The sequence below is a fragment of the Mytilus trossulus genome, chromosome 6 (genome assembly GCF_036588685.1).
Source record: "Mytilus trossulus isolate FHL-02 chromosome 6, PNRI_Mtr1.1.1.hap1, whole genome shotgun sequence".
Taxonomy (NCBI): domain Eukaryota; kingdom Metazoa; phylum Mollusca; class Bivalvia; order Mytilida; family Mytilidae; genus Mytilus; species Mytilus trossulus.
In genome coordinates, this window is record NC_086378.1 from 78,020,285 (window position 1) to 78,043,219 (window position 22,935).

The 22,935-nt window shown below is 30.1% G+C and overlaps 1 protein-coding gene across 3 annotated transcripts in view; it reads left to right on the forward strand.

The window, feature by feature from the left end:
- LOC134721912 (exocyst complex component 2-like) overlaps window positions 1-20,623 on the forward strand; it is a 33,902-nt gene extending 13,279 nt beyond the window's left edge. For 2 of the 3 annotated variants that reach the window (XM_063585204.1, XM_063585203.1), the window contains exons 7-28: window positions 264-388; window positions 1,182-1,253; window positions 1,727-1,872; window positions 2,384-2,465; window positions 2,811-2,913; window positions 3,222-3,334; window positions 3,897-3,962; window positions 4,446-4,487; window positions 5,494-5,621; window positions 7,044-7,097; window positions 8,061-8,224; window positions 9,068-9,189; window positions 10,291-10,364; window positions 10,555-10,638; window positions 11,208-11,329; window positions 12,420-12,489; window positions 12,896-13,012; window positions 14,644-14,785; window positions 15,661-15,839; window positions 16,672-16,733; window positions 19,754-19,810; window positions 20,120-20,623. In XM_063585204.1, the coding sequence (XP_063441274.1) occupies window positions 264-388; window positions 1,182-1,253; window positions 1,727-1,872; window positions 2,384-2,465; window positions 2,811-2,913; window positions 3,222-3,334; window positions 3,897-3,962; window positions 4,446-4,487; window positions 5,494-5,621; window positions 7,044-7,097; window positions 8,061-8,224; window positions 9,068-9,189; window positions 10,291-10,364; window positions 10,555-10,638; window positions 11,208-11,329; window positions 12,420-12,489; window positions 12,896-13,012; window positions 14,644-14,785; window positions 15,661-15,839; window positions 16,672-16,733; window positions 19,754-19,810; window positions 20,120-20,219 (2,224 nt within the window). In that variant the 3' untranslated portion in view covers window positions 20,220-20,623. The remainder of the gene's footprint in view (window positions 1-263; window positions 389-1,181; window positions 1,254-1,726; window positions 1,873-2,383; window positions 2,466-2,810; window positions 2,914-3,221; window positions 3,335-3,896; window positions 3,963-4,445; window positions 4,488-5,493; window positions 5,622-7,043; window positions 7,098-8,060; window positions 8,225-9,067; window positions 9,190-10,290; window positions 10,365-10,554; window positions 10,639-11,207; window positions 11,330-12,419; window positions 12,490-12,895; window positions 13,013-14,643; window positions 14,786-15,660; window positions 15,840-16,671; window positions 16,734-19,753; window positions 19,811-20,119) is intronic. The other variant, XM_063585201.1, reaches the window with a different exon arrangement.
- The last annotated feature ends 2,312 nt before the right edge of the window (window positions 20,624-22,935 follow it).

A 22,935-nucleotide genomic window follows, 5' to 3' on the forward strand; every position in this document is an offset into this window, starting at 1 on the left:
CGCGAAAATAAGTTGTTTTACAGTAGTTTGTTTGCTCATCTATGTGTATCCACTCCTGCTTATAACAATTAACGCTATTAAGTTTGGATGTAGTAAATATCCTATTATTTTCATTATTTTTAATTTAGGAAAAGTCTCTAAATATGATAAAATCGTCTCACATTTTAACCGAACTATTCAGCAGATTATAAATCGAACTAAATTATCTACTAATTTTTTCATTAAATGGATTTTTGTTTATTTTTTTCTCTATCTTATTTCAGCTTTGATGATTTGAGAGCAGGTCTTGCTCACATGAAGAGAAAGGCTAAACATCGTTCAGAAGGTCCAATAGCTTTTGTCAAAACTAATTTATCTTCTACCTTAGACTGTTTAGACAGTTTACAAAGTAAGTCATCTACATTGTATTCATTTATTTTTTCTTGGATTGTGGAAAACTTATAGTATCCAACAAATAATAATGAATCCACAGTATTTAAATCATAATAATTTAATTTTGGATGTAACACGTCTTCTGATTGGGTGACGTTATTTTGTTATCAGCCCATCAACATAATTTAGTCATTTGACTGTGACGTCATCAACGTTTTTCATGGTTTTCTCCGGTTTAAAATGGAATTTAGAATTAAATTATAAGAAATGACTGTAATATTTTTTCTGTCTATTTGAAATAACATAAAAAATGTGGCACACACTGTAATATAACCTGCTACACGAGTTATTCAGTGTGCACCAATTTTTTTTATGTTATTTCAAATAGACAGAAAAAATATTACTGTCATTCCTTAAATAGATTTGTTGTTTGAAACTGATATTGCAATAACAATAAAGGTTTTGAGATGTGGTAAGATTACAAGTGAAACTAATGTCAAACAATTTTGTTAGTATTGTATGATAAATCTTGATAAATATTCAGCCATTGTCTTTGTTGCAATATTGAAAAACTAAAGGACTTTCTGTGTAAGGGCTATTCCAGAAAATTTTTTATGGGAGCGGTTAGAAGGCACGTTGTATTAATAATACATGGGAGATGGGTATCAGAGCAACTTTTCACACTACAATGTACTATAATTCTCAATTACAATTGTCTGGGTGGCGGGTACTGACAAAAACTGCCTTCCAACCCCCCCATAAATTTGTTCCTGGAATAGCCCTTAACTATATTAATTTGTATACTTCAGATATGTACAGTAAATTCTGTAAAGATGATATAAGAGGGGAATTTATCAATTCCTATGCAGTTCTTCTGATGCGTAAGTATTAACTACAAATGAAGAAAATTAACTGTTAAATAGTAAAAATATGTACTGTAAGCTAGGTTTGTTCTTTTAAAATACAAAAAAAAAAGAAGATGTGGTTTAATTCCCAGTGAGAAAAACTATCCTCCAGGCACCAAAGAACAAGGATGAAACAACTATAAGTTACCATATGACTTTCTGACAATTAGAAAAATCCATACTGTATAGTAAGTGATAAAAAGTATCTCTGAATGTGACTGTTCAAATGGAAAAATATCAGCCTGATATATGCAAAAATATCCAAAAAATAAGAATGCTGAATTTTCAATTGAAATATTGAAAAAAACAGCAAACTATTGATCATTTATTCATAACACACAATTTTTCATTATATACCTCCTCATTTTTTTATACTTGTATGTGTCATTTATTTCCTTTTACATTTAATATATATGTTATTCTATATGTCTACATTTGTTTTATGTTAGAGGCTAAGTCATGTGCTGATGGACTGTTCCAAGAAGTACTAGGACGGAAGGACAAGGCTGACTCTACTAGAAATGCCCTCAGTGTGTTACAGAGATTTAAATTCTTATTTTATCTTCCATTAAATCTACAAAGGAATATACAGAAGGTAATATATTAAGTATTTATAAAATTGAGATGAGAATGGAAATGGGGAATGTGCCAAAGCAACAACAACCCGACCATAGAGCAGACAACAGCCATTACCACCAATGGGTCTTAGTCAGGTTTTACAGGAAATGCACTAATTGTTACGATGAGATTTAAATATTATTTTCCATTACATATATATGGCTAATACAAAGCAGTGTTGAGGGTATTCGAAAGGAGGATCTGTTAAAACAGTTCCGTAAGATCTATACATAATAACGATTATCAAAACGAACTTATGTCGAACTGAATTGGCCATTTACAAGTAATTTTGGTAAAAATGTATACCACAACTTTACTTTAAAAGATATCTACCATTATTAATATCCTTTTACATGAAGTGTTGCAGCAAAACATTTTTTCATGCAAAGCTGTGGCTCACATATTAATATATGACGCTTTCTAAAAATGAACATTTTATTATGTTTTTCAGTTTTGCACTTAATACTATATAACAATTATTGTTGTAGGGAGATTACAACATGGTTATAAATGATTATATCAGAGCCAGATCCTTATTTGCTGATACACAAGTACAAGTGTTTAGGAAAGGTAAGATAGTTTTGAAATATGAATATGAAATGTCAGTTTTGCAAAATGCAAATTTTCTGAAAGTTTAGTAGATGCTGATCATTTTTGTCTTGCCTGCTGCAAAATTTGCAAAATTCAAGACATAAAGGAATGCTAATTCAGTAGTGGTTATAATGTTGTGTATAAAATTTAATATTCCAGAAGAAAGCAGAGCTAATAATTGTTCTGTAGCTGGTATACATATTCCTTATAATTTGAAGTTTCTGCCTGCCTTATGTCTATTGACCTTGACCTCAATTTAATGATTTAATGACAGTTTCTCTAAAATATGACCTTGACAGTATTGTATTTATTTTATATTTACAGTTTACAAAGAGGTAGAGAACCAGATAAATGAATTCAGAGACATGTTAAAACAGAAGTTAATGGAGCTGCCAAACTCATTAGAAAATCAGAAGAAATTAATCAAGTATGTATAACACATTTATATATTTCTCAATACATCACTCATTCGACAATACAAGGACATACAATACTCAAGAAAAGATATATACAAGCATTGAGTGTGAGAATAAAAGGTGTAGGTGAAAGATTAAAAGACAGATTCTAAGTACACAAATCATAAAAAAATGGTAATTAAACAACAGAACACACAATAAGATAAATTACACAGAAAACTTAAGATTGAGTAAAAAAAGTATTTTTGTTATAATTTTTCTTTTTGTAAAACTGTTAACTGCTTAATTCACAAATAATAATCTTGTTTTTTTCCCACAGGTATTTAATCAGTTTAGAATGTAGTGGAGATCCTGCTTGGGAATGTCTAGTTAATCAACAGAAATGGCTGACAACTATACTGTTACGATGTAAAGAACAGCATTTACAAGAAGGTAAACTTCTATGATTCAAAGATGGGCCTCTGTAGCCAAGTGGTTTAAGTTCTTCAACCAATAAGACACAAGGTTGTCATCACTAAGATTGTGAGTTCAAACCACGCATGTGTCAGGTGTGTTTGACTACAATGTTAATAGACTAGGAATGTCAGTCTTCCTGCTGAAGGTCATGGTTCTCTCCAACCACTCCAACATCCTCCATAGGAAAAAATAAAATGACTGTCACAAAATAGCCAGTAGTTTTGAAAGTGGCTTAAAAAAACAAAATTAATAAATCAATCAATCAACATTTTATTTTTCTAAATTCCTACATTTGTTTGTCATGTGACATATTAATTTTTTTGAAATATATGTTTCAGATTTATATACATATCTTTTGTTAAAAAAAAAATACAAATTGTATATTGAATTTTTCTTTTAATTGGAAAACCAGATACTTCCTGACTTTATAAACAATGGAAAATCTGAAATTAGTGTCAAAGTTGACCAACCTATTTGTATTGTGATTTCTAGGAAGTTTGATTAAACGAATACAGCATACTGCATTTTATCTTTTCAGAAAAAGAGAGCCAACCAAATGGTGATGTTTTTGGAACTCCTCAAAGGACATCAAATTTATCTAGGGGTAAGTCTGTTGACAAATATTTGACAAGGTTGGCCGAATTACAAATCCTGCATAGAGTATCTGTATGTCTTGAAGGCTGTATATTAGAGAAAAGTGGCTAACTGTTTTGTAATTATTTCAGCAAAATTCTTGAAGACTACTCGATTCCTTTTACAGTATTCAACTCAATTTGTAGTAAGACTGTTGAACAGAAAAAAAATACTAATTTTGGCATCCTGCCTCCAGCATGTTATGGCGTCAGTCATAGTTAACTTTTACAAAAATTTTATCCTCTGAGACTACTTGGCCCAATTTAACAATTTTACATACACATCACTATCATCAAAACATAATTTTGTCATGAATCTGTTTTTGTCCTTTGTTTAATATGCACAAAGACTAAGGTGATCGACACCGGCTCTTCATTATACATGAGATGAAAGTATCTGATTATTAATCATCTTTTATCATCATTGATATTTTTTAATCTTTTTTTTTTTTTAGCAAAACCAGGAGATTCCAACAGTCTGAAATTGGAACATGGTTGTAAGTGTTGTATATTTATGTGTATTTAGAAAATCATTGATAGGGTCCAACGTTTAATTGGAGAGAAATTTTACATCAGAATAATTATATCTCCATAAACACTTGACCAAATTGTAGCTAGATTTAGCATGTTCTATATAGTGTTATTCTTATCCCCACAATAAACATATTGGACAAAACAAAACATGCAAATATGATAAATTTTCACATGTTATAATTATGACAAAATATATAATTATTTCTCTTTGAGTTTTAGTCAATGAAATCTATGTTGAGTAGAAAAAAACAAAAGCTAAAGAAATACAAAATAAGAATTAAGTCAGGTTTGATTGAGCATTGGATTTGCCAAAAAAATTGATCAAGCTATTGTTATATTTTGATTTAATGTTATGATTCTTCATTTGTGATCTTAATTATTTTTCTATTTGTATTAGTACTGTGAAATAAAGGGCTTTGGACTTTGATAAATTGTTCAAAATCACAGTTATCCAGACTTTTTTTCTAAACGCTTTCAGATATTGGGCTGATCTTTGGTATATGAGTTACTCATGATGAGTCAATCCAGATCAAGTTTAAGTTTCAGCTAATTTTTGCTGTAATTTCGGGCTTTGGATTTCGATAATTTTTTGAAATTCACAGTTATATGGACTTTTTATTTTTTAAATGCGTTCAGATATTTGGCTGAGTTTTGGTATGTGAACTAACCAGGATGAGGTATAGATCAAGTTTCAGTTTTGTTCCTCTCCATTAATTTTTGCCAAAATTAAGGGTTTACAACTTTGAAAATTGTTAAAAATCACAGCTGTACAGACATTTTTCTATATGTCTCCAGATATGTGAGACTACCATCATGTTTGTGTCCACATGTGTTTTTGAAATTGCAGGTTTTTCAACTTTTTGAGACGGGGCCATTTATGTTGCCTTGACACATCTAGTTTCACAATGTTTTGTAATGTTAAAAACATTTATAAAATTAAAAACTTTCAAATGACTATATATTTTTTAGCTTCAAAGTTTACCAATCCACAAAGAATTATGTATATAGAAGAGTTGTGTGAGATTCTGACTTACAATTTACCAGACCTGTGGAAACTTGGACAGGCATACTTCTCGGGAGCATTAATTGTAAAGGAGGTATGTGTTCTATTGTTATATGCTTATTACTGTGGATTCATTAATTTTCTTGGGTACCAATTTCAGTAGATTAAGGAAAACTTGCATGACTGTGGATATTTAATATCCTGGATTTGACAAGCATTCTGAAAATTTGTTATTCGTTGAACATTTATTTTCTTGGTTCACCTGTACCCATGAAAATTGGTATCCAACAAATATTAATGAATCCACAGTAACATATATACCAGTATCAATATTGTATGTTTAAATTATGTTACATGTGTAATAAGTCAATAGTCATATATAATTTCAACTGCAAAATCACTCCATGAAAAAAACAAGACAAATGCATATATTAGATACTCTGAAATATTTGACAAACCCTGTCAGTCTTCATTGTCGGGAGGATATATTAATTACATGAAAAATACCTCAGTGAACAAAAGTACAACTAATTCATGATACATACTACAAACCACCAAGGACCAATGTTGTGCGAAGTAGTATTTTTAACGGACAAAAAGTTTTGTTTCAAGATAATAAAGCCTTGTCTTGTGAAAAACAATTCCTAATTATTTTAGAATCAAGGTGATTTTAAGAGTACTGTGGATTCATTTATTTATTGTTGGTACCAAATTTTGTGGATGAAAGAAAACTTAGATCTTCTTGAATATTTGATTTCATGGTTTTGTCAAAGTCTACACACAAGCCTTCAGAATATTTGCCATTAGTTGAACATGAAATGTTGTGGTTTACCTATACCCCAAAAAATCAACGAATAATGATGACTCCACAGTATATCATATTGTATAGTGACCTGTATATCATATATTGATTGCCAAATGTCTTTTGGTTCTTTCTGTTGTTTGGCTGTTTATCCATTGAGGTACCCAAGAGACTACTTATTGATTGGGCTCATCTGATTAAATGATACCAATAGACCACTTTCGAGTTAATCCCTGACCGGAAAAAACTCCTCAATTATGTGCGCCTTTATGACGTCATTTACCAGATAGAGGGGACTGCCTGTATCCCTGAACTATTAATGTTCATCAAGCGTCTTTGTGATTGTCATTGTGCAGGATAAACTAGCAATAGTGTTTGTTCTGTAGATACTTAATCACAATTCCCTAATGAAACAAGTGCTGAATGTCAATTATGAGAATTTAATTTGCCGAATAATTTGTGCAATATAGTATTATAGTTTTCCAACCACTCGCTCAATATGGGAAAGGAAATGTCCAGGCCCCTAAACACACAAGTGATGGTCACTAAAACCAGAGTTTTTGACGGAAATGCATCAAACTTGAAAGTTGTCTATTTCATAAAATTCATAATACATGAAATAGTTGCAGTTACCTCCCTTATACCAAAGCAATCTACAAAGAATCTTCTATACAGCTGCTAAAATAGTTGTTAACATGACATTTTATTTTACAGCAAACAGGAGAGAAGGCATTTAAAATTGATGTTTCTAAGCATAGTCAGTTTAAGGTAAGGTTTAAGTAGAATTAAGAAATAGCATTTTCAATATGTAATGGGTCATGAACAATGCCATAAAGGGAAGTCATTATATGGGAACATTAGTATGATGAATATTTAGTGCATAAAGTTAATTCTCAACCTCTCAGATTCTTTTTGTACATATTCAAATTTATACATATAATATACATACACTTCAGTCTGTATTCCTTCATCATAATAAACAATATAAATAACATACATTTGAATATTGAAGTAAATTAATGGGTTTACTTGTTGTCATTTATGGAATAAATGAACATGTTTTATACTTTCAGGAGTCACTTTTTGATTCTCTAAAAGAATTTAGAGTAAATATCTTGAGGTTCCATTTACCTTTGCAAATTGCACTCACACTCCTTATGAAGACAAAAAACACAGCTTTATAAACCCACAATCTTGAAATCCTTGCATTGCAATCTGCTAAATAAAATAAAAATGAGATATTGCACATGGTTCTATATTGACTGTTCTTTCAGACTAAGCAGTCAAATATCAGTCATACATCACATGATTATATCAGTCTGATTGGTTGAGATATTTAGACTAATCGTTTTGTATTTTATCTAATTAACAGAAATAATGATTAGGAACTTTGAATTTATTTATCTTTGTGGAACCAATTGTTAGGAATTAGCAAAAAATATGTATTTTGACGATACTGTACCTTCTTTTTTGTGTATGCTTATGTGGGCTCCCTTTTGCAAAAACCCATCTACTCACTTGATAAATACCCTACAATTTTTGTTGAACCTAAAGTAAAAGCAAATCATTATCCATTGCTCACAGTCCTGTTGATATTAAAAAAATATAAGTTTGTTAAAAAAAAGTGATACATTTCTGATGTGTAAATTAACTTTGGTACATGTAACTCAAATTATAGTAAACATTGATGTTGATGTGATTGTAACAAACATTTTGAATAAATATTTATAGCAAATGATAACAGACACCATTAGTTTATTCTCTAACCTTGTGAGAGCTGCTTTCCTGCCACAAACTTTACCAGAAAAATTGTCAGCAGAAGACAAGACCAAATATGGTCAATGGAACCAAGTTATTCCAGGAGACTGGTTACCATCTTGTGTCAGACATATTAGGTAAAGTGTACATAATAAATATTATTCCATATTGATAAAATTTTAGTATGTTTTTCTATATGAATGGGATTTTGAATAAATAAGCATATTCATCTGCGAAAAAAGTATATTCGCCGTGCAAAACATTGTGTGATTTTACATGCATTGGTAAAATACATTTGATGTACAATTGGTATCAGTAAATAATTGCCATTACATATATTTCTCTCAGTATATGGAATAAAACAATTACTGTTTTGTTTTCGGTAAATATGTAGTTTTATTGACTTTTGATAACTGATATTTACTGAGGCCAACAGTAATTGTATAATATCTAAATATAGCAAGTGATTTTCATGTATGATGTTCACCGCAAAAATTATTTTAATAAAAAAAATGAAAATATATCAAGTAGTTGTGATCTTAAAGAAATATATGGCATAACTAGTTAACTGAAGAGCATAATGAATATTTTGTTAAACAGTACTACTGTAAATTCAGAAATCATTGCAATGTAATTATTATTGCAAAAAAATGTGGCAGGTTTATAATCGCAATAATTTAACTTCACATTTAGAAATTATTTATATGAATTAAACAGGATTTTTCTCAATATCTTGTAAAATGTAAAAATCACACTAACAAATGCACACAAGAATTTCTGAATTTACAGGCTACAATGTCATTTAAGGATTGATTACTGAATCCACCCTTTGAAATATTTAAGGCTTTAAACAGTTATTCTTTATTATTAAAACTTGGTCTACCATTGTTTCTATAAGCTGTGAATGTTCTGTGTCCTCTGTTAGAGATCCTCCTTCAGAGATCAATTATTAAACACTTGATTTGTATTCTTTGTTTCAGGAATTGTGTTTGGTCCCTGTCCTTACTAGATTTACCAGGAGAATCCCCTACAGTGATAAATGACCTAGCTTTTGATATGAGGACAAACTGTATGTTTACTCTACTAAAACAAGCAATTTCTGGTGAGTATTGGTTATTACCTTGTATACAGTTGTGTAACATTTTAAAGTTTCCACCTGATGTACATCCATTTACTGGGATATTTGATTTTCTAGATTTTGGCAAAGTCTGCATACATTACTATTAAAAAATTGTAACTTATAAATTGTAATTTGTTTGCCATTTAAATTCTTGGTTTGCCTGTACCACAAAATCCACAAAAAATAATTTCCAATGAATGATAATAACTCCACAAGTCAGTGATTTTATTTGTATATTTAAAACCTTAATTATTTATAGAGAATGACATTATATCTGCTAGGGCACAGGACGTTTGCGCTTTTTTACCTGTAAAACGATAGGACATTTGCGCTTCAAATACTATAGACATTTGCGCTTTAAATTTTGATTCACCTGTATTAATTTGACCGGTCATTTGCGCTTTTTACCTCAGTATAGTCGTCTACCTGTAATTTTAATAAGAAGTAATAATTACGTAAACAAATTTAACTTATATTTGTCATTAGTACAACAAATGGTCCAGAATCCTTCCATGCACACTACAATGAATAGTTCTACTCGACTCAACCTGCTATTTTTATCTTTTTGAAGAGTATCATCGAACAACCATCGGCGAGTTACATTCATATTCGTTACAGTAATGAACAGGAACCCTAGTCAATAATTGAGAATGAAAATGTTGATTACATATTTGAAATGTGCGCGAAATACTAGTCAGAACAGATAACAAGAGCTAAATTTGTTCACTCCTTGGGTTTCAGTTATCAACGATTTTAAGCTTTTTATCATAAAGAACAATATGTCTTTAACTCTTCAAGGTCAAACCGGCCCGTCCCAAGCCCGGATAAAAGAGGAGGCTAGTCATAAAAACCAAATATTGCAAAAGCGCAAATGTCCTATGTAAAAAGCGCAAATGTCTATTTTCAAAAAGCGCAAATGTCCTATGATTTGAAGCGCAAGTGTCCAAAATAAAAAGCGCAAATGTCCTATGAAAAAGCGCAAACGTCCCGTGCCGATCTGCTAGATGTTGTTTAAATGTTAAGGTGTTACTGATTACATAAAAATAGCACAGACTTTTTTATATTTATTTTATTTAATTTCAGACATACAACAGCTTCACATTAAAGAAACATGGATTGTAGAAACAGATGATGAATCAGGGGGAACAACCCAGTTGGTAAATATCTTAGCTACTTCATCTGATTTCAAAAAAAGAGGACAATACATTAAAAAATATTATATTCATATACTGATATACAAATTTTGAATATTTAAGCTTTGGATATATTTTTATTTCAATAAAACTTATTAAACAGCCAGCATTATTTGAGAGCATTTTTTAATAAGAATAATATTCATTTTTACAGCCAGCATTATTTGAGAACATTGTAAATGAGACTATCCAGCACCTACATGAAGTTGTTGTACAGAATAAACAGGGTGAACCAGAGGTAGGAACTGTTTTCTTTACAAGATTTTTTATACATCTTTGACTCTTAAGATCACATTCAAAACCTGGCTATGGGTTTAAAATTTTAATATAGAAATAAGAAGATGTGGTATTATTGCCAATAAGACAAATCTCCACCAGACACCAAATGACTTAAAAGTTAGCAACTATAGGTCACTGCATGACCTTCAACAATCAGCAAAACTCATACTGCATAACAGACTATAAAAGGCACCTAAAGGACAAAAGTAACACAATACAGATGAGCAAAACTAACAACCTGATTTATACACTGTACCAAACTAGAAATGTAAAACAAAGCAACAAACACCAATGTTCAACAGTTTGGTTTGAATTGTCTGGAGATTAAACCTATGATCACCCATATTCAAATTGGACACAAGACCACATTAGGAGTATATGGATGTAGAATTGAAGAAAAACTGTTCCATTTCCTCTTATTGTAACAACTTTTAACTTTAAACAATGCTAAATGCTAAACAAAATATTTTGATTTTAAAAAATTGCTCTTTTTAGCATATTATATGGCCAATGTGATTTTATCTTCAGATATTTGGTCAAAGAACAGTACAGAAAGATTCCACACAGTTGTGTTCAGAGTTACTACAAGCATTTGTACCATGTTTAGATTGTTTAGCTTTTACTCCAGTAATGGCAGGAGGGTCAACCAAGTAAGTACAATGTTTTGTCTGGGTTATACATGCTCTTTCTCGGACGCAATTAATTTTCCCTCCAGTTTTGGTATGTTTTGATTTCTAACAATATGAACAAGATCTGCATCTGATTGAAACCAACCTTTTGTAATTAAATATCAGAACATCTGTTAACCTTTTTCGGGTTGAAAACATCACCATGAAAAGTCTGTAACTGTTTGAAAATTGAGTTGACATAAGAACCATATAAATTAGCCTAAAATTTATCTTTTATTTCATATTTGAATGTACCAAAATCAATCAAAGTCTTGTTCATGTACATAGATAAAGGAAGATGTGGTGTGAGTGCCAATGAGACAACTCTCCATCCAAATAACAATTTATAAAAGTAAACCATTATAGGTCAATGTACAGCCTTCAACACAGAGCCTTTGCTCACACGGAACAACAAGCCATAAAGGGCCTCAAAATTACTAGCGTAAAACCATTCAAACAGGAAAACCAATGGTCTAATGTATACATGCATTCGCATAAGGTTTATTTCTATCTGACACTCCTCAAAGCATTATTTTGATTACATCTTCTCTTTATAAGAGTTCTTATATAATCTGATAAGCCACAGTTATAAATATTCTGCAGGTGAAGAGTTCCATCTAGATAGTAAGGGATTCTCACTTCACAAGTTCACAATAGCATCTTCAAATGATTAGAGAATGCGTCTATTGCTATTACTCCATAAAGAGTTAAACTATGTTTGAATGTTTCTACTGTTTGTTATCATAGATATTCAAGAGTCAAAACTTTCATTTGTAATAAATCAATTAAAAATTACTCTAAAGTTATGTAATAAATTTAAGGGTAAATATTTAAAAAGCTACGATAAAATTATAGTAAACCACAAAATTAAATATTTTATGAACTAAATATTTGCAAAAGACTTGTATACCAAACTAACCCTATTAAAAAAGTATATGAAGACTTTGAGAGATCCCCCAAATCAAATATAATTAAAAATACAATGTTTTTTTGATTCATGAAAGTTAGTATATACAAAAGTAAAGGAATTTATAGTGCAATAAAACCATTATAATTTCTTTGTTATTTACAGTATTGCAGATGATTCAAAGAAAAGGTTCTCTACATCTAGTATGGACTTTGAAGAACATTCCTTACAGTTTGTAAGTTAACCATGGTTTTAAATTCTAAATGTCTTTGTTTTGAAGATATGGGAGAATAGGATATTTGTTATATTTCAATTTTAATACCAGACCTCCCATCTTTTTGATTAACAACAATACCCTTAATATTAAAGAACAATTTTGAACAGTTTTAGATATTAACTGGAGCAATGGCAATCCCTAAAGTGTTATTTTCCTAGGAGTGTTTGCATTATATAACATGAAAAGTCTAACACATTAATTGCTTACTACTCTCAAAATTTGCACATTTCGTTATAAATCTGAACCAATTGTTTTCTAATATTTCAAAATCCAAGGTGGACGAGGCCACCTAAGCTACCTTAATGGTGTAATTATATGATATGCAAATTTATATTTTTATCTATAAAGTTTATTCTAATTTCAGGATAAAAGATTGATTATTATGTTAAGTAACTGTAGTCACACCATGGAAAGGATCATTCCTCGACTGATAGAAAACCTCAATAAACATGGATATGTAGAAATGAATAAAGCTTTACAGGTAAGGCATACAAAGTTATACCTAGAAATCCTTAATAAACATGGATATGTAGAAATGAATAAAGCCTTGCAGGTAAGGCATACAAAGTTATACCTAGAAAACCTTAATAAACATGGATATGTAGAAATGAATAAAGCCTTGCAGGTAAGGCATACAAAGTTATTCCTCGACTGATCGAAAACCTCAATAAACATGGATATGTAGAAATGAATAAAGCTTTACAGGTAAGCCATACAAAAGTTATATATAGAAAACCTCAATAAACATGATAAACATGGATATGTAGAAATGAATAAAGCTTTACAGGTAAGCCATACAAAGTTATATATAGAAAACCTCAATAAACATGGATATGTAGAAATGAATAAAGCTTTACAGGTAAGGCATACAAAGTTATTCCTCGACTGATCGAAAACCTCAATAAACATGGATATGTAGAAATGAATAAAGCTTTACAGGTAAGGCATCAAAAGTTGTACTTTGACACATAGAAAAAGTTAATAAACATGTAAAAGCCTGCCACATTCTGTATGTGCATGTCCTTAGTCAGATGCCTGTAATAAAGTGGCTGTTGTTTCTTGCTGTATATCATAGCAATGGATTTTCATTCATTATTTTTACATGAATCAGGCCTTTAGTTATCATGTTTGAAATGTTTAACATTTGTCATTTCTGTGCTTTTTACACCTTGTTCTTTCGTATAGGTTTTACTCATTGTTGAAGGCTCTATTCAGGTCTATTTTCAAAAGGGGTTGATGTCTTAGTTTGGTAGCATTAGATAATTACATGAACTGAAATTTAGATTAAATATCAATTGAATCCTTCCAATCAATTTTTACTTGGCAATTGATATCAACAGCAGAAATGATGGTCCATATATGAGATACCAACACAATGATACTATAAGTTATCTACGTTCATATCCGTAGATATGGATATTTTAACACCCTGAAGTACCCCAGTACACATTGAGGCGTAGCCGAAGGGTGTACAGGGTACTGAAGGGTGTTAAAATATCCATATCTTCGGATATGAACGTATATAACGAATTTATCCCCAGTCTTAGTCCGAATTGGGCGAGTTTTATGGAAATTCCGGTACAAAGTGTAATGCGAAAACAACGTTTTTTTTCATTATCTAAAAACGTTTTATTGAAATTTGGAAATTTTACATATTTTTTACGGGGTGTAGGGTACTACCTTTGGTAGAACCCTACAGGTAGTCAAATATAAGACGTTTTTAATACGGAAACAGAGAAACTGGATTGAGTCAAATTTGGCGCTCAATAGGTTGTGAGCGTTACGCCATAGATGGTGTGACGTCAACGTGGGTAATTTGCATAGCTAGGTCAGTAGTCCCATTCCTTGAAAATGTGGCAGTCAAGTGATGCATTTAATGAAATGAGTGTAAATGGTCGGCATAATAGGACAAAATCGTTAATGAATTAAATATTTAATAACAAACATCATGGATAATCTGCAGAATTCAATATTTCAACGGTCAACTGAACATAGAAAATGATAGTGCGAGTGGAACATCCATGTACTGGGGACACATTCTTGTTCTGGAATCATATACATGTTATATAAAACGTGTTGTTGAGGTAATATTCTGTTCATATTATATTTCAGACTACTAGAGAAAGATATGAAGAATTGGATAGTAAATTATTTGAAGCCTATATAGAAGAGAAATCTAACCCTATTGTTGGAGCTATTGAACAGAATATGTACAGAGGCAGATTTGATTGGAAAACATGCAGGAAACCAGCTGGTAGGTATCCACATTTTCTGTATATAATTTCTTTTATATGTGTATAGCATTTTTGCATGTTAAGTGAAACTGTGGAATCATTTTTGGGAAAAGTTTGCATGTAATGATACAGATCTAAATCTTCCAAAGTTTATCACTCCAAATTGTAGCAGTGAAGTGATCATTCTTTAAATCCAATCTAGTCAATGTCAAGCAATTAATTAATGAAATGTTATACACGTGTACTCTGATATTTAAGTTACAATAAAGTGTGTATTTTAATTGCCTACACCCATTCAAGAAGAATTTTTCTTTCTCAAAGTTTACATGAGATATGAATCTGTGGTAAAAGTAGGTGCACCTACAAATGTATAATCATGAACAATGGGAGATAACTCTAAATTTTTAATTTGCCTAGCCAAATACAATTCAATGTTTTATATTACATTCACAAAATTGCAAAATGAAATCAATCTTTACCCTTCAGTGGTCACAAGTACTTTGATTATTTTTGTGGTGTGGGATACCAATTTTTGTTGATTTTGTAGTTACATGTGAATATTCAATCAATTATAAGTTTTCAATTGACTTGTATGCAGATTTCCACAACACCATGATATCTTATATATCATAGAACATGCATGTTTTCTTCAATCCATGAAAATTGGTTTCCATGAAAATAAATGAAATAAATTTCCAGTTGTGAGATTTTAAAATTTCGCCGGGATTTAATTATAAATTAAAATTATATGAACAATCTTTTATTTTCAAAACTAAGGGCTTTATATACAGTACTGTATTTTGGAGTATATGAAATATTTCAACTTTTCTTATTTTTTTCTTAAATGAAGTTATCTGTTTAAACTGCAGATAAAATATTTTTTTTGTTACTTTAGGAGTCAGAAATTACCTTAAAGATGTGATAATGAAAATGATAGAGGTCCATGCTGAAGTGTTTGCTGTTTCACCATCGTTTGTTACCAGGGTAACACAGAAAGTTGTGGAATCCGTGTCTGAGGAGATCACAAGAGTTATAGAATGTGTTACTGAATTTAACGAACATGGAAAGTTGCAGGTAAGGGAAATACTTATATATGGTAGTTAAAAGATATTATCGCTATTTTGTGCATTTTTCCTTTGATCTTTTTTTGTGATAATTTTCATATCATGCTAATTGCTTGAGATGGAAAAATTATCGCTAGAAACTAAGGACGCCACGTGCGTTGTTAACGAAATTGACATTGAAATTGACAACGTCGTCATAGGTAAAATAGCGATAAACAGATTATCATTGGTTATCTCAACTCGATTACTTTTCTCACTTTCGCTGTTCCAGCTCAAGCGAGAAAATCATTCTCGTTGAGATAATCAACGATAATCTATAAGTATTGCCAAGGACTGTAATTGATTGAAAAGTGGTTGCTAAATTTCAAAGTTAAACCAAGTTCAGAATTTTGAAGCATACATTTCTTAATGTTTATCTTTAAAGTAAGAGTTAGGTCAAGTTTCATAAGAAGGCGGTTTAAAAAAATTGAGAGAAGTATTTGAAAAGAATGAGTTGGGGCAGTCTTCTAGGACCTTATGTATTGGTAAAGTTAAAAGAAAGTCCTTTGAATAATTTGGTTTATGTGGAAGTTTAAAAACAGGATACATTTATCTGTGTTATTATAAATGTTATGAATACTGATTATGTTTTGTATCTTATTATATATTTTAAATAAAACATGCTTTCGTAAATGATAGATATTGAAACCATATAGTTTACTATTTTCCATGTTGAATATTCATAAAACCTTTGCTACTGGATGTTAAGCAATGCACAGTTACCGTAATTATTCAATGTGGGAAAAAAATCATCTACTGGTACTCTTTTTTAAAAGACTACAAAATGTATCATTTATTTTTAGGCTAGAGTAGAACTCAAGGCTCTACAAGAGACTGTGAAACTTTACATAACACCACATGCAAAGTGAGTATTATTTCAATTTATTGGTAGGAAAATTGTGTAATTTAAAATTTCTTAGTATATTTGGGCCATTTAAAAAAAAATGAAGCAAAAGTGTGACATGGGGGGTCCAATTTCAAACTCAATATTTGATATTTCTTTTTGTCTTGCCCTATTACCAATACTTTAAATTTTATAATTCCAAAGTTTCAGGCAGAACGAAACAGTCACATTGAATAATCTTAAATTCTAATAACATACATCTCAAAATTTTTTAACAGAAACCATACTACTTATAAACAAGTTTGGTAATAAAACAGTCAAGAAAACATTGCTCAAACCTTTTCCAAATGAAAGTCAATATAAAAAGGAAAATTTTAAAACCAAAATTTCCATCTTTTCTGCTAAATCATATAATAACAATCAAATTAAATAGCTTAATTTGAAAAAAATAATAGTTACTAGTGATTGAAGTTTATGCCAATAAAAAGAATCTTAATTAATTTCAGTTACAATAGTAAACTTTGAAAGCCCTGAGTTTTTGTGATTATTTGCAATAAACAAAATGTCATTTCATTGTACCGTTTTAAAGTAATTGTATGTAGAAAAAGCCACCTATTTTCAGTATTTTGTACCACTCCTGACATATTTTATAAAGATTGAAAAATGCTTTAAACTTTCACAATTCATAATTTCACAAGAACAAGTTCCACAAGTTTCTTTGTGTTAGAAATGTTAAAACCAAGTAATATTCATATCATTTACCTCTTAAATGTGTTATTTATCATGATTGTTTTGGCACAATCAGTTTAAAACAGTCATTTTTTCTATTTTTTGTGCACAGTAATTCAAATTTATCAAAGGAAATAAGTGTGGCTTATTTCAGCAAGTTAAGTGGATGTTTTAAGGAATGGAAGATTTACAAAAAGTTTCTTCATTTTACTAGCTGTCTTTCAATTATCTGTCCTAAAAATAAAGCTAATTTTCATATTTTTCTTAAACTGTTAAATTCATGTCAGGAGTGTGACAAATTACATCTGAATGGTTAATTCTTGAAACATCTTTAAATATACCATTTTAAATCAAAATAATTGTTCTATTTTGTACAAAATTCATTTCCTCACTTTCCTTTATGATATTATAGTTGTTCACACTTATTTCCTTTGATAAATTTGCATTACTGTGCACAAAAAATAGTAAAACTGATTGTGCCAAAACAATCATGATAAATAACACATTTAAGAGGTAAATGATATGAATATTACTTGGTTTTAACATTTCTAACATAAAGAAACTTGTGGAACTTGTCCTAGTGAAATTATGAATTGACAGAAAATGCCTTAAAAAAAGCATCACACTCCTGACATATATGATGCACTCCCACATCTATAATATAAACATATCACAGTTGTAATATTTTTTTTCCTTCTCTTTGGAATAGCCACTTCTGAAAAATAAAGAAGAAGAAAACATTTAAGTCCTATGTATTCTTTGGTAGATGTTTAAAGACAGTTGTCACACTCCTGACATTTTTGGGTGCCTCTCTTTGGTGTCCATTAAAATAATAAAATTTGTGATTTAAAGCACCAACATACCCTTGATTATAGTGCTAATATACCAATACAAACTTAAATCACATACTGACATTTTTGGAATTATAAACCTGGTTACAAGGAAACTTTAATTTTAAAAGTGTCATTTTTTTAAAGATTTTTTTATTCTGTACATACCTTCACAATAAAGGTCAGTGTTTACTTATTTTAAAATTTTATTGGACAAAATTGCAAAAATATTTAAGACTAATAATGTAGCAACTACCAGAAATATTTCAGTATGGCATCAAAACAATCCACTTTTTACGATACTACTTTGAAAATTTCTATTTTTTTTAAATGTCACGCTAAAAGCGTCACACTCCTGACAAAAATGGCCTGTTTTTTAACATTTCTCTGCAATGGTTTGAGATATCTTCCTGCAATTTGGAAGCAAGCTAGCACTGACTATCCTGCATTTATAACACCTGTGTTATAATTATAAACTTAACTAAAACAAAAATATACCACAAAAAGTAAAAATCCTCATTGTTTTTTAAATGGCCCATTTGCAATAACTTTTTAATATGAAAATCATCCTATTTTTTTGATAAACAAAAATAGTGAATTAAATTTGAGTTGGTGGCCTTTTTGGTTTTACTGCATGTGTCATGCACACTTCAGTGTTCAAAATCATTGCTTCAAACCAGACTTTAAAGCTGGACTTTTACTGCTTGTATACATTGAGGAGTAAAAGCCAAGACTGATTGGCTTTATAATAAGTCGGAATAATGTGTTCAGGTAGAGTGGCAAGTTTTCCTGTTGACTTCTAGTTACATGTTGAAAACCTGACTCAATGAGTCTGTCTAGTACACAGTAGTGTATATTCATATACCATCAACGTGGCCAGAATTTTTATTAATATATGTATGAAATAACAGTTTTACACAGGCAAATTGCACTCAAATCAATTTCACGTGAGTTTAAATTCATGTGAATCTCACATGGAATTCACATCAATTTCACCTCAAATGAGCTTATACGTGAAACTCATCATCATGTGAAATTAGTTTTTGTGAGTTTCACATGAATTTTATGTGAAACTCGTGTGAATTCAAATGTTATATTTCAAATAACAGCTAAATTTTCAAATTTAATCAAAATTATGAAAAAAATCTAATTTTTGGTTGTAAATTTCGGATGAAAACTCATGTGAAAAATTTCACATCAGATTCACATGAATCTCAATTCACGTGAAATTCATATGAAAATAATTTTCATGTGAGTTTCAAGTATAAGCTGGATTGAGGTGAATCTCACATTGTGAATTTCATGTGAGATTCATATGAAATTCATGTGAGCAAATTTTGCCTGTGTAGCTCATTTGAAGGGAAATCTATATGGAAATACTTAAGTCACATTCACTGAATTGCTGTGTACAGAGAAATAATCAAAAGAAATGTAAGTGCTAATTGTTATATTTATCTTCACTGAATATATCTTGTTTTGCAGTCAATGTTTTAAAGAAGCATTGGATAACCTTGGCAGTATGAAACCAGAAGATAAAAAGTAAGACAATTATTGAAACTTTGAAATTGTGAAGTTTTTATTTCTTAACTGCATAGATATTTTATGCTACTCTAATATGTGTATACCTGTGTTGACGAAATTAAAGATATGTATGTGTGTGATCATTTTGTTTACTTAAATATTATATTTAGAGATGAAATAGTCATTTATGGTAGAAATTTCTAATGTATATATTAGAAATATGAAGAAAGACTTTAAAAAATGCTTGAGAGAGATCTTAAGAATATTAATTTAATCTAGATAAAAAGAAACCTTTCTAATTGAATGCAAATTTCTTTCTTTTTGCAGACTGTTAGAAGATCTATTGAACAAGTATAAATCACAGATGAAGTTTCAAATGATGTGTTTCTATGGAGATAGTCTTCTAAGAAATTCTGTATCAGCATAAAATAGTGTTACAAGAAACTATGTGGATGACACATGTTATGATTAAAGTGAATCTAAAAATACAAGTGTCACTAAAAAAACAAAATGATTTTAAGGATTACTTACATACTATGTCAATCTTTTCTTAGTGTTATATAAGATCATGTGACACAAACTTTTCCGAAAAGTTATATTAAGGTATTCGGCCCATAATTAGCCAATAAACAACAAGCAAAATAATTTATATTTTTATCAAGGATTGTGAGTAGGGGTATCTAAGAGTTCTTAATATAAAATAAAAATCCGCAAAATATTTCAGGTTAACAACAGAGCTGGGTTACAGTGACCCCCCTTTTTTGTCCTCATATGCCAAATAAGGGGTTTAAGTAGTATGTAATTTTAAAAAACCTATATAGTATAATTTACTAATCTTTCTTTCAAAAGGGACTTTACATATAACCTTGTAACCTTCAACAAAAAAAATTAAAAAAAAATTTGCTTTTCTATTTTTAGAACAGTGTTATTGTTACTAATAATAGAAAAAGGGGTTAATTCTAAAATTTGTCATTCTTATATCTTCACCAATGAATAGACAACCAAATGGATTATGGCAATGGTTCATGGTTAGATTGACAGAATTTTTGTGTATATCTTATATAGTGCATACAGAACTGATCTATGATAAGGATTACCATGAGTATAATTATATGTTGTTAATTATCTGGTTTTACATATGAAAGAATAGATGTTAAAATTGGGGTTAATTCTTAGTTACTGGTCTTTTATTTCTTGTTCAAGTTTGTGAGGAATACAGTTTTACTGAAACAAAGTGTACATTTCTCATTAAATAGCCATGAATTAAGCCATGATATTTATCCCAAAAATAAGAGTTGGCATTTATTGAAGTATATAAAATAATTTTTGCATTTTAACCTTTGATTTTCAATTAAAGGAATGAATATGCATGTAATCAATTCTGAATTTACCATATAAATATCAAAAGTAACTTCTGTAATATAAATCCTGTAAAGGGTGAGATTTTATGTATGCTCACCTAGGGTTTATGTTTAGAGATCGGATGATAAATCTTGAATTAACACAATTGAAATTAAATATTACCAAAAACATATGATATGTGTAAATAATAGAATTTAGAGATATTGAAGTAGACTTGAAAATATCATCTCGTGTTCAACATTACAAAGTTAATATTGCACATTATTTTAATTGTTTGTTTTATATGTTTTGCATTGTTAATATATTTTGCCTGTGGTGCATCTAAAATTTGTGCAATATATTTATTAAAGTATTTTATAACACCTACCTATAGTGTTTTTTAGCGTTTTGTACAAAAGTTCAGGTAGATGATAAAAAGCATCAAACTTAATTAAAATACTGGTAATGTATCAAAATGTTTTTTTCTTGAAATACCTGTTCTGAACTAAATATTAGAAAACAGAGCAAAATTCAAAGGGCGATAAACCTGAAGCACTACCACCAGAGACACTAAAATAATGCGACAGCAACTAAATGAGGAACCAATAAGACATGTACCCTATTTAGCAAATAGGGATTGTCACAAATGTTACTGTGGATTCATCAATTTTCGTGGGTACCAATTTTCGAGGATTCAGAAAAACTTGCATGTTCGTTGATATTTGATTTTATGGTTTTGCGGAAGTCTGCGTGTACGCCTATATAAAATATGTCATTCGTTGAACATTTGATTTCGTGGTTGTACCCACGAAAACTAAGAAATTGGTATCCAATGAAAAATAATGAATCCACAGTATTTACTGAAATAGCTAGTTAAATGTTAACACAGGAGTATCAGTTACCATATCATTTATTTGATAATCAGCAGGATGTGCTGTAGGTAATTCTAGCAAACATCCTGCTGTCACTGTTGTTCTACATTATTTTTTTTTAGAAAATGCAACTTATTGATCAGTGATTAATTAATTCTGTAATCAGATAATAAGTTCATTTAATTTTGGATATTGTGTTCTCCTATTTATTTGTATTGTAGTCCTGTAATGTTGTGTTGTCATTTCAATGTTATATTTGACATGGCCATAAAAGAGGGAGGTTCAACCCACCATTTTTTTCTTTAAAAAATGTCCTGTACCAAGTCAGGAGTATGGTCATTGTAATATTATAGTTTGTTTCTGTGTGTGTTACATTTTAACATTGTGTTTCTTTTGTGTCAATTGTTTCCTCTTATATTTGAGTGTGAATTCACATTATTATAAGACATGTCATGGTACTTTTCTATCCCAAATTTATGTATTTACTTAGTTTTGATGGGTTTTTTTGTTATTTGCATCGGATTTTGGCTAATGCTTAGTTCGATTCTGTGTGTGTTACATTTTAATGTTTTGTCGTCATTTTCTTGTATTTAATGGGTTTCCCTCGGTTTTGGTCCATGACCCTGATTTGTTTTTGTCTATCAATTTATGAGTTTTGAACATCGGTATACTACTGTTGCCTTTATTTGTAAACCTATTTAGATCTGTTTTCTATGCATCCCTTACAAGTAGTGAAGTGTGGACTTGAATTTGGACATAAACCTTCAACTTTATTTAATCCAAATGTTGCTAAATTAATGGAAAAAAACCAGCTACCAACAGAATTAACAATTACTTGAACAAGAGCTACCATCTTGGGAACAAATTATTTGAACTAGAACTAGATTTGGTATTAACTCTACTAATATCTTGAACAAGAGCTATCAACAG